At 42.1% G+C, this 12,012-nt stretch overlaps 1 protein-coding gene across 2 annotated transcripts in view; it reads left to right on the top strand.

The window, feature by feature from the left end:
* Positions 1-12,012, top strand: part of PARD3B (par-3 family cell polarity regulator beta) — a 982,784-nt gene that overhangs the window by 691,184 nt on the left and 279,588 nt on the right. For both annotated transcript variants that reach the window (XM_072742730.1, XM_072742729.1), the window contains one exon: positions 310-550. In XM_072742730.1, coding sequence (XP_072598831.1) covers positions 310-550 — 241 coding nt within the window. The remainder of the gene's footprint in view (positions 1-309; positions 551-12,012) is intronic.

Here is a 12,012-nt window from a genome sequence, read left to right as displayed (position 1 = left end):
GGCAGACAGGCTTTCCCAGCTGATCGAGGTTAACAAGCTGCCTTTCAGAGATAGTGTTTTACCACGTAGCCAACCTTTCCGATGGTTACCGCGATCAAACCACCGGTGGTTCACCGACGCCCAACCCCAGGCCTTGCTTGCAGTAACCAGGTTGGGGCAGTCGTCTCTTCAAAGGGTACAAGTAGCCACCTGGCAGGGTACAGCTCGGGAGTGCTTTCTTCGTTCTTCTGTGTTTTGCATTTTAACTTTTCTTCATATAGTAGCAGTAGGTGCCCCTGACCACATGTATTGATTTTTCTCTCCGCACAGACGGCCTGTCTGATAAGAGCTCCGTCTCGGGCCAGGGAGCTCTGCACTGCGAGTCTGCCCCTCCGGGGAGCTGCGAGCAGGAGGACGTGGCAAGTAAAGCCAGCAAAATCAAAAAACCAAAAGAGAAGGAGAAGAAGAAGAAGGAGAAGAGCAAATTGAAAGCCAAGGAGAAAAAGCTGAAAGAGGACAATGAAGACCCAGAGAGGAAAATCAAGAAAAAAGGATTCGGTGCCATGCTGAGGTAAGGGCTGGCCGGGCAGGCACGGCAGGCATGTGTGGCTTTCCGGTCTCCCCTGGGGAAGTCCCTCATTTGGGCGCACCCAGGAAGAAAATGGCAAGCTTTCCCTCCTTTTTAGCTAAATGTGCAAAAATCTCAGTTATGAGCAGGCTTGTTCCTTTCCTGCAAAGCAGAAAGGACCTTCCTCGGTGGCTCCCGAGGCCCCTGGTGAGGACGGGAGGCTCTGATACATTTGCTGTGAAAGAAAGGCTCACGCCCAGTAGACACATGGGCACCGCTCGCAGCCCTTGGTACCAAAGCATCATGCGGGTAAATTAAGTGCATCCTCCACCTGTCTGGGGAAAGCAAGAGGTGAGGGAGTCCCCAGCCGTTGCTTGTACAATACCCCGTTTGATTTGGAGAAGACAGGACAGGTGGACCTCATGGTGCGCGCGGGCCAGGCCTGGAGCACGTAAGCCAGCACCTGCAGGAGCTGGTCAGCGGGGCTCACGGACTCTGGAGTCAGACGGCCCAGTTCTCAGTCCATGGCCCTCCACCCGTGGGCTGCTGGGCTTCCTGTGTTGCTTATCTTCCCTGAGCCTTACTTGCTTCACTTTCAAAGTGAGGCGAGGGTACCACTCTCCTGACCCAGGGGGGCTGTGGGACAAGGTTTCCCCTGCCGCCCACCTGGCCCCTGGGCCTGTCCCAACAGGACACCCTCAGAAAGCAGCTTTGTCTCTTCTCCTGCGGCTTCCTCCACAGCTGCCTCCACGTTTGCTTTGTTGATGCCGATTTGATGACATCGTTCCAGCTGATGGCTTTCTGGTCACTTTGGGTACTAAAACCACCTCTGCCCCACGGCCCAACACCTATCTAATGTTAATCAGAACTTCCCCTCCCTATCCCTCAAGCCCGAGGAGGGCCCTGCGATGTGGTGGCAGGACTCCACCTTCTGCTTCTCAGGCTCTGGACCCAGAGGGAAGGGAGGGAATTATTAAAACAGGGGTGGAGGGACCCCTGGGTGACTCAGTGGTTGGGCGTCTGCCTTTGGCTCAGGTCGAGATCCCGGGGTCCTGGGATCGAGTCCCACATCGGGCTCCCTGCAGGGAGCCTGCTTCTCCCTCTGCCTGTGTCTCTGCCTCTCTCTCTCTCTCTCTGTGTGTGTCTCTCATGAATAAGTAAATAATTTTTTTAAAGATTTTTATTTGTTTATGAGAGACACAGAGAGAGAGAGGCAGAGACACAGGCAGAGGGAGAAGCAGGCTCCCTGCAGGGAGCCCGATGTGGGACTCGATCCCGGGTCTCCAGGATCAGGCCCTGGGCTGAAGGTGGCACTAAACCGCTGAGCCACCTGGGCTGCCCTAAATAAAATATTTTTTAAAACTTAAAAAATAAAAAATAGAAGAAGGGAAGAGCTGTACTTAACTGGTGTCTGAATCAGATATAATCTGGCTGTCAAGAGTCTTTGTGGGCCACTTAGCTCCTTACTTCCCCACCGACTTCCTGAATCCCTCTGACCCTTAGCCTCCGACCCCAGACAGCACACCCTACGGTCTTCTCCCCCCTTCCCGCTGATGGATTGTGGTGTCAGTTGGAGGTGGCAGTGGCCTAACCTCCTTCTGCAGCATCTCCTTAGCTCCCTGGAATGGCTGACCTCTTGCCCTTCCAAATGATAGAAACACAGCTCGTTCCCATTGCTCCCCTCTCTCCTCTTCCTGCCATAGGGATGCCCAACCAGCCTGGCATGTTCAGACTTCTCCAGGGCAGGGTTGAGCTCCGTTTTGTGCCTCCCAGGCTCTAGAGCCATGTGCCAGACCCTCCCAAGCTTGCATGCATGGGGAAGGGAGATGGCCAGTAAAGGTTTGCAAGTCTCAAGCAAACAGGGAGGATGACTGTCCCCTTTCATACAGTTGCCCTCATATTCTCTCAGCAGTAATCTTGCAGCCTCCTCACTTACTTTATTGGGAGCACAAAGAGGAAACACCCCTTTCTGTTACTTTCTTTACTTCCAGAATTTTCTATCGCAGAAAATCTCTCTCTCAATCTCTACCCTTCTTTTCCATGGGATGAAGGTAAGGGATGAGAGGTGATGTTGGTACCTCTTCGTCAACTCTTAGGAGACATCTCTTTTAAGAGTACTGGGTAGCATTTGTCATCAGAGATTTTTAGTTTAGGATTTTCTTTTCTTTTTTTTTTTTTTTTTTTTTTTTTTAGATTTTATTTATTTTAAAAAGAGAGAGAAAGCATGCAAGTATGAGTGGGGGAAGGGGCCAAGAGGGAGGGAGTGTCAAGCAGACTCCACACTGATCACGGAGCCTGAGGCAGGGCTCATGACCCGAGCCAACACCAAGAGATGGACACTTAACCGACTGAGTCACCCAGGTGATCCAAGTTTGGGACTTTCAATTACAATTTCATACAGAAAGAGAAAGTTCTATTCCATATCTGTTATTCATATATAATATATGAATACAAATATAATCTGTTATTGTATATAAATTTGGAGAGAGAGAGAGAGAGAGAGACTGATCTTGAAGCCACAAAATCACATTTGGGCATCACAGCTAATGTTGATACCAGTAGGATAAATCTCTCAGTAGACATTGATTTGTTTTTCCTCGTGGTCTCTATAGACACTGTCTTTTCTTTTGACATTCTGAATGTTAAACTTGCCCTTTTTCCAGGTAATTATTATGATTGCCAGAATTTGTGGGCTATGCTTTAAGCATCCTGATAACAATGGCAAACACAATCCAAATATATAGATGAGAATTGCCTTTGAATTTATGGAGGTCAGAGGTTAACAGTGCAGGCTCTGCATGCGGAATGCTAAATTCAATCCCAGCTCTTCTGCTTATCTATCCAGGTAGCATTCAGCACACTATTAAATCTGTGCCTCAGTTTCCTCATCTGAAAAATGGGAATAAGAATATGCCATTATTATGAGAATTATATTTGTTTAGTTACATGCAACGTGCTTATAGAACAGTGCCTGGCAAGAAATACACATTCGATAGATGTTAATTATTCTAGTCAGCAGAATAGTGGCCCCCAAAGATGTCTATATCTCAATCCCTGGGGCCTGTGAGTATGTCCTGGTGGCATGACAAAGGAGAATTATGGTGCAGATGGAATTAAAGTTGCTGATAGACTGGCCTTAATATAAAGGTGAATACCCTGGATTTCCCTCAATGGCCCAAGGTAATTACGAGGAGCCTTAAAAGTAGAAGTGACTGTGGAAGAAAGGTACAGAGGATGCAGTGTTGCCTGCTCTGAGATGGAGGGAAGTGGCCATGAGCCAAGGAATGAGGGCAGCCTCTAGAAGTTAGGAAGGACAGAGGAGTGGATTCTCTCTGGAGAGCCTCTAGAAAGGGATGCAGCCTGCCAAATCCTTAACTTCAGCGCATTTCTATTGTTTAAGCCACTGCGTTTACAATAATTTTTTACAGCATCAGTAGAAAACCAACATCTTTGTTATTAGTAGTACTTCTACAATATCATAGTAATTTATAAGGAAACAATTTCCTCCTTAAGGTGTTAAAGAAAAAGCCATAACGATTTAACTAGAGTAGTCTATAACTATAAAAACTATTAGAGCTCTTCCATTTTCTAGAATGTTACTAAATTAAGTCTTAACTCTGTATTTTGTTTCTGATGACCTGATTTGGCAGGTTCCTACTCCGTGGCCCATAATACAGAGCCAACTATTCCTTTCGTTGTCCAATATATGCTGTATTTGCTGGTGGTGGAAATCACAGGTTCTAGATCCTTTACACATCTAGCAACTCCATTTTGTTCCCTTCTACTGTTTTAGCAAAATTAAGATCTGAAAGGTGGTGTTTGATTTTATCTCCAGTGTAAAAATAGCAACTGTTTCCCGTAGCCTTTTGCATCGGAGTTTGTGAGCATATTGGAGTTGCTGCAACATGCGCATTTTCAACAACAAAGAACACAAAAGCTGTTACCATTAGCCAACAGATTTTGCTTTAATTCTCATCTGTTGCTCAGATGCTATTGACTTAGTTTCTTTCTTATTTAAAAAAGATTGATTGCCTTAAGGTTCTCTAGGAGGTAGATGTATGGCTTAAATATGTATTATTTTTTTTCCATTATCTGCATTTCACAGCCGCTCTGCTGACAAGGAGCTTTATGCAGGGTGTGCACTTGTGTGGTGGACAGTGGCCTCTGGGCCAAGGGCACAAAATCATCTCCCTCTCCTCACCAAGCCATGCATCGTGAAAGTGTGAATGTTAGTAGTGCCTTTGCTCTTGTGCTTGTGAAAAGCTAAGTGTTTTGTGCTTTTCTAATATTAGCTGGTCCATTCATGTTAATGATATGTAGTCATACAGTTTAGCTCATTAGTTAATTTGACCTACTCCTGATCCTTTTGAAAAAATTATGGGGATCTCGTTAATTCATATCTTTAAATGTGCGGCTTGCTTCCAGTAGGCTTAATGCTTTGCTGATTTCGGAATTACCCCCTCATAGATTCAACTGTGTCTCTTACACAGGCCATGAATTATTATGGAAAAATATGCAGACCAAGAACTTAGCGACTTTGTTAGTTTCCCTGAATCCTCTGTTTACCTGCTGTGGAAAGAAGACGTTAGGGGATCAAGATGCTCATTTTTTTCTGTGTTTGGTTTCCTTGGGGCACTGTACTCTTCATGGCACTGGCCTGTAGAAAGATTGCCCGTGGCTCCTTGCAGACAAAGGGTGTAGCTCGGACCCCCCCAGTAGACTAGCTGATTGCTCTCAGCCCTAGGCCGGTTTCCTGGGGTATAGCAGATCTTTCCTAAGCACTGAAGAGAAATATCCTCTGGCTAACCAAATCTTGCTCTGTCTACAGCAGAAAGTCCAGGATTCAGTCGCTGATTTCTTAGTTATTTGTGGATCTTTACATTCTTTAAAATGAATTCTGTCCCAGGTCTGTGTTTAAAATCCATTCGTTTATATCACACTTAACTGTAGTTTCCTTTTGATATTATAGACCACTCACTTCAAAGACCTTCGAATTAACAACTTGTGCTGGACCCTGAATGGAAAACCTTGATGTTGATCAAGTACCTTTCCTTTTTTTTTTTTTTTAATTTATTAGAGAGAGAGAGAGAGAGAACGAGAGAGAGCTTGAGTGGGACCTGAGGCAGACTATGCTGAGCAGGGAACCTGATGTGGGACTCAATCCCAGGACCCTGGAATCATGACCCGAGCTGAAGGCAGACGCTTAACCAACTGAGCCACCCAGGCACCCTTTGATCAAGTACCTTTTCTATACCCTTTGTGTGCTTTGGTACCGAAAGGAATTGTGCCTAGTAAACTCCTTTTTTAATAGATTAACAAATAACAAAGTGCTACACTTGCCAATAGAAAACTTCATCTCTGTTTTTAAAATTTGTCTGCCCATAGTCACTGATTAATAATGTGTGCTGAGTGCTTACTCTTTGTCAAGCACACTCATAATTAGTCTTCATTTATTCCACATTATTTATTGAACACTTATTTTGCATCAGGCATTGCTCTAGACACTGGGCATACAGCAATTAAGTCCTTGCTTTTATAGTATCTTTTTTTTTTGGTGGGTGGGGGGTCTTAAAAGAGGGAGAAAAACACAAAGACTTTTTGTATTTCTTTTGGTGAATTTAAAACAAAACAAGCATGATATCACGTAAGCATGTAAACTACTTATAGCAATGGATTTCCCAAGGAGAGGTGGGATATTTGCCTCGGCTACCTCTGGGACAGAGCACTACCTTGTCAACATGAGGGAATCAATAGTCAATTTATTTGGTGCTGAACAAGACATCCAGACTCCAGCTCTTAGGTAATTTGAATCCTAGTGATGAAGAGAAAGTAAACAACTAATTCAAAATAATTGAGATTATTTAGGACTATAGTAGGTGTTATGAAGAAGGTAAAGTCAGAAGGGATGGTGTCCTCTCCCCTACAGTGACTAACTGCCTCACAGACTAGACTGTGCCTCTGCCCAGACTATACTTAATTTCAGCAGATTCGTTATCAGAACCTCGCATGCTGTGGTACAAATGCCAAATCACTTTATGCCTGCTCTCTTTTTTTGCAGCATATGAATATGAGGTTATTTTTGAGCCAGCTTCACATAAAGCTATAGCAAAACGCTAACCCAAATTGTGTCTGTTTGAGTACACAAAGCCCTATTACACCCAGGGTAAACACTCTGAAGACACGTGGGCTGCAATCTAAATGGCAGACTTGATTTGCAGCTGTGTGTATCTACTCTCTTCCTCCTGTCACATCAGTTGAATATTCTTTTTCTTTTTCTTTTTTTTTTAAGTTGTCTCCACACCCAGCGTGGGGCTTGAACTCAGGACGCTGAGATCAAGAGTCACATGCTCTATTGACTGAGCCAGACAGGTGCCCCAATTGCATATTCTTCATTGTTCCTTCTTAACTCAGCCAACATAGGTATATCTCAGTGATACACTGGTTCAGTTTCTATGTAAAGAAGACTAAGTTTTGAACCCTAATGATAGTTTTCTTTTTAATCTAGAGGCATCAATTTTTTATTTCTAAGCTTTGCAAGGACTAAAGCATCTATGTTTCATTTGTTTTAGTATAAAACATACTATTTTATTGAAACTAAAGCAACTCTATATAATGACATCTTGCTGTGGATCGTTTTAAAAAGAGCACTTCTACACGTAACACACACACACACACACACACACACACACACACACACATACATGACCCTTCCTCCACCACCACAAACAACACAGACATCATCACCATTAAATTTATACCTAACCTAGTTAAAAACCTGTCCCTTACAACCTCTGTGGCCTTCATTAATCCCTTTGAGTCTTAGTCTACTCAGCAGTGAATTGGGAATAATAACACATCCTCTCCAAGTTGTTGTGAAATTGAAGTTAATTTATGTAAGCAAAGCTGTCAGTATAGTGCCTGACCTGGTACACTTTACTTCTGTCTTCCCACATGGCCCTGCTCAGACAGCCAGCCATCAGCCTTTGACTTGGAGCCCACCAAATTTCCGTTTTGAGTTTTTAATTTTTCCTCAAATTGCTACTTTGTATTTCGGGTGAGCATGCTATGCTTTCTTTACACTGGACAATCTTGCTTAATAAACTGTAAAAAGTAATGATATAACTAAAATCATCTAATCCTTTCTATTTTATAAGATTCAGGTCACTCCTTTCTAAATACAGCCTTAACTATTTTTCTAAGGTTATCTAATCACTTGGTGGCCTTGAATACAAATCGAAAATGGACTCAGATGGAGGAACAAGTTGGGTTTCTTTTTTTTTTTTTTTTTTTTTTCAATTTTTTTTCCTTCATGTGTTTCAGACCAGAATGTATGGATGGGTTTGGGACTTGATATTCTCAATACATGGCTCATAGTTATTTCATTGGGCTGCCTTGGAAGTTGTCTTATAATACATTACCCATAAAGATACATTTTGACTTGATTTTTAAATTAGGTTAGATAGAGACTGAATACTTAAATCTTCAGGGAGCATGACATCTGTCGTACATTTCTCCTCTTTACCTTGATCCCATAACGGCTGTTATAGGTCTCATGTACAATAAATGTAATGTGGCTGTGCCTGTCATTACCTCTTTCTAGATAGTGGTTGTAAAATGTCTGGGTATCCCTTCAACTTTATGGGTATGAAGGGCAACCTATCTAATGTAGCCAGGCCAATGAAAATTTTAACAGTCATTTCCCCAAAAGCAAAAGGCCAGCAACAGGCTAGAGATAAGGTGCTTTGCTTCATGAAGTAGAGGCAGTTTGAAACATGAAATTTCAGATGAATAATGAAAGCCAAAGTAGGTCAAAGTTCTTAATTCAGCTGCAAGCTATATACAGAAATGCATTGAAAACAGAGAACCTTACAGATCAGGGCAAAATGGCTGCATATATTGAGCCTGAGAGAAATAGATGACTGGCAAAAAATAATAATAATAATAAATTTGCATGTCAAAGGCTACTTACAGGTGCAGCCATCCATCCTTCTCCATGGCTCACTATGATTGAGCGAAAAAGGCACAGAAGCTGAAAACACATTGAAATTTTGTCAGGCTCCTTTTTTGTCTTTTTGGTAACTGAACATCCTCACCTCACTGTCCATCCTAAATTATTTACTTTCTCTTTCACAATATGATCCATTAATATTTTGTTTCTTCATTTTGTTAATTTGCCAATTTCCCTCTGAGCTAAGTGCCCTAGCAATTTTAATTTTTCATTCTAGTTAGGAAGAGCAATGACCACCCCCCTCCTTTATTTTCCTTATTACTATCACAGGCCTGGGCTCAGAATGCTACTTTTTATGACCAGCAGTGTTGAGCCCGTAATGGAATTGCAAAGTAGAGAGTGTAATATACCGATATTGACTTCCATTAAACCCAGTGGTGTGATAGCTGATAATATTTATATATTTATGTATTATACATCCTAGCTTTTGTTCGTTTGCAACTAAGCAGCAGAGAGGAAAATTAGCATCATAATAGGAAAAGATTGCAAACAGGAGAATGTAAAGAAGTGGAGGGAGAGCCTCTGTGAATAGGGCAAGTGAGAGAAAATGATGAGGGTAGAGGCAAGTATGGTAACTCAAGGGTCTAGGTTAAATCTGGATCAGACCAAATTTAGAGTTCTGTGGCCTGCATTTATTTCTCAAGTAAAAAAAGACCCAGAGACAGATGGTCTGCTTTTCTGATAGGCTGAGAGGCTGAGCGCATAGACAAATGAGCTGCTGCAGTGCCCAGCATGTAGAGTTTGTTTGGTGTCTGACTTTAATAATTTTTTTCAGCTGTCATGCATGTCTGCAAATGTTTGTTTATCATTCTATCTGTTTTCTTTGAGTATACGTTCATAGAGGGGCGAGGGGCATAGATGGAGTTAATTAGTATACAAATGTATGGGTAGCTTGTTTTCAAAATCATTTGAAAAGCTGATTGCTGTTCATCGCCTTCCCCTCCTACCGTATGGAATCTCGATTCCTCTGGAGCTCTGTTTATGGCTGTCCAAAGCAGGATGATTTTCTCATACTTTTCATAATAACAAATGATCACGTAGAGTGTCAACCGAAAGGCTGATTTGTTTAATTAGGGTTCTCTTCTTCTCCTAATATGCGTGCACAACTCCCATTAACGTTAATGTGAATTACGAAAGAGCACCGAAGAAAAATAGACTCCTTTATCTCATTACTTTTCTTGGATAATGAGGTTTAGATTTGTTAACAGATCAGAACAAAAGTCCAGTGGAAAAAAAACATCAGCTTAACTTTTAAAGAAATTGATATGCTAAAAGGAACTTTCACAGGCGCTAAAGTAGAAGATACACATTAATAAATAAACTTCATTAGCATTTAAGGTGAAATATAATCATTTAAAATGCTAGATTAATAAAATGCAAAGATTTCCTAATGGACCTATTTGCATACTCATATTAAATAACTAATAAAACATATTAACAACAGGTTTATTCATATATATAAACACAAGTTCCTAGTTGAGACTTGCATTTGCCTAATTTGCTTTGTACCATGTCCAGCACAATGTCATGTCCTTGTGCAATGTTTACTTAATACTATTAGATAATGACATGTATAGATTTAATAATTTGCTTGAGGGAAAAATGAAATTAGTTCTTTGTTTAGCACCTTTTATCTGAGAACTTCAATGTAATTTACTAACATCCATCTTTAAGATGCATGGGAGATGAGGGTGGCAAATAGTAAGCTCTACTTTGCAGGTAATAAAGAATGAGACATTGAGAAGTGAATCTGCCTGCCTAGAGCCAGACTTTGAACTGATTAGCAATACCAAGTCCCCTCTTAATCATCGCTGCTATTGTATTAGCATCTAAAAACGCATTGACATCAGCCACAGTTCTGTATATACTTTCGTACACCCTGGAGAACCCATATGTTTTTATTTTTGCTACTCATTGGATTTTCCTTTCTCAAGTCAACCTATGAAACAGCAACCTAATAACATGAAATGGTTCATAATTAAGGGAAAAGACTTGAATCTTTGGCATAATAACCACTAAGAGAGAGGCTTCCCAGAACAATTACAGACAGATATAGGAGATATACAAATTGAAAAATGGATAAGAGATACACAAATATTATTGGATTGCACATCTAGGACTATTATCTCAACCATGCTAAATAATATCTAACGGGATTTTGGAGACAATCCAATTTTGCTTCTCCAGCCCGCTGCTGATCATTTCTGCATGGTGGCCTTGCCTCAACCTCAGCTTCAACGTGGGCTAAAATCTAATTCGTCACTGACTCCTCTAAGTCACCAGCTCATCCTGATGTTCCTGACTCTGTAGGAAACACTGCCAGGAATCCTGTGGCGTCCGTCTGAGATGCCACTCATGCCACTCTTGCTGTTCCCTCCTTTCCATTAAGCCAGCACTCCTGTTGATACTTGCAGAACACTGTCTCTGACATCCCTGCCTCCTTCTCCATCTCCATCGTGGTTTGCTTGCTAACCACAGTCTTTGTTATTTATAAGGAGATTGTGTCAATAAACTCCTAGCTGCCTACTTTCTTCCTTTCTTCATTCCAGTTCATCCTAGGCATAGCCAGTAGTCATTTATGCACTTGGTTATCAGATATTTAATGAAAGCCTTCGACACCAAAATGCTTATAGCCTAGTGGCCAGGAACAGATCCTCTGAGGCCAAATCTACTTAGGTTCAAACCCCAACTCCATTTCTTTGTACCTTTTGGTCCTTCAGCACCTACTTAACCTTTCTGTGCTGTTTCCTCTTCTGTAAAATTGGAATATTAATAGCATCTACCTGATAGAGTTGCTTTGAGAGTGGATTAGATGATATATGAAAAATGCCTGGCACATGGAGTGTTCTTAAAATAGAACCTATTCTGCTCTTGGAACCAAGACGTTACCAATTACCTAGTAGTTCTCAGAAATCCAACTGTCCTCTAGAGCCCTCTACAGAGCTTGTTAAAATTAGAGATCACTGGACCTTACATCAGAGATTCTAATCCATTAGGTCTAGGATGACATCGGGATATCTCTAATGATTCTGATGCAGCCAGTCCTGGGAACCCCCACTTGGGAGCTGTTAACTCCTGAAGCTTAAACTACTTAGGTCGGCATGCAATACCCTCTGTATTCTTATCCCAACTTTTTCTTTCTGTCATTGTTTTTAACTGTTCCTTTGTGCAAACTCACCACTCTAACCAGATGACTCACTATTACCCAAACCAAGCTTTGTCAAGCCCTAAGATGGCATCCACTTTCAGGATCATCTCCCTTCTCTCTCCCTCCCCCCTTCCTTTCCCCCTCCCTCTCTCTCATTTTTCTCCTTCCCTGTCTCTCATCTCTCTCTCTCTCTCTCTCTCTCAGCCCTGCCAGACTTCTGAAGCCCACCTTAAGCCCTATCTCCCTTATGAATCCTTCTTTGACCTGCATTTCTTTCTTTCCCATCAAAACTCCTGCATCCTGAGTCTT

The sequence above is a fragment of the Vulpes vulpes genome, chromosome 16, assembly GCF_048418805.1.
Source record: "Vulpes vulpes isolate BD-2025 chromosome 16, VulVul3, whole genome shotgun sequence".
NCBI lineage: Eukaryota > Metazoa > Chordata > Mammalia > Carnivora > Canidae > Vulpes > Vulpes vulpes.
Note: the sequence above shows the minus strand (reverse complement) of the source record. Positions and strands in the feature narration are given on the sequence as shown.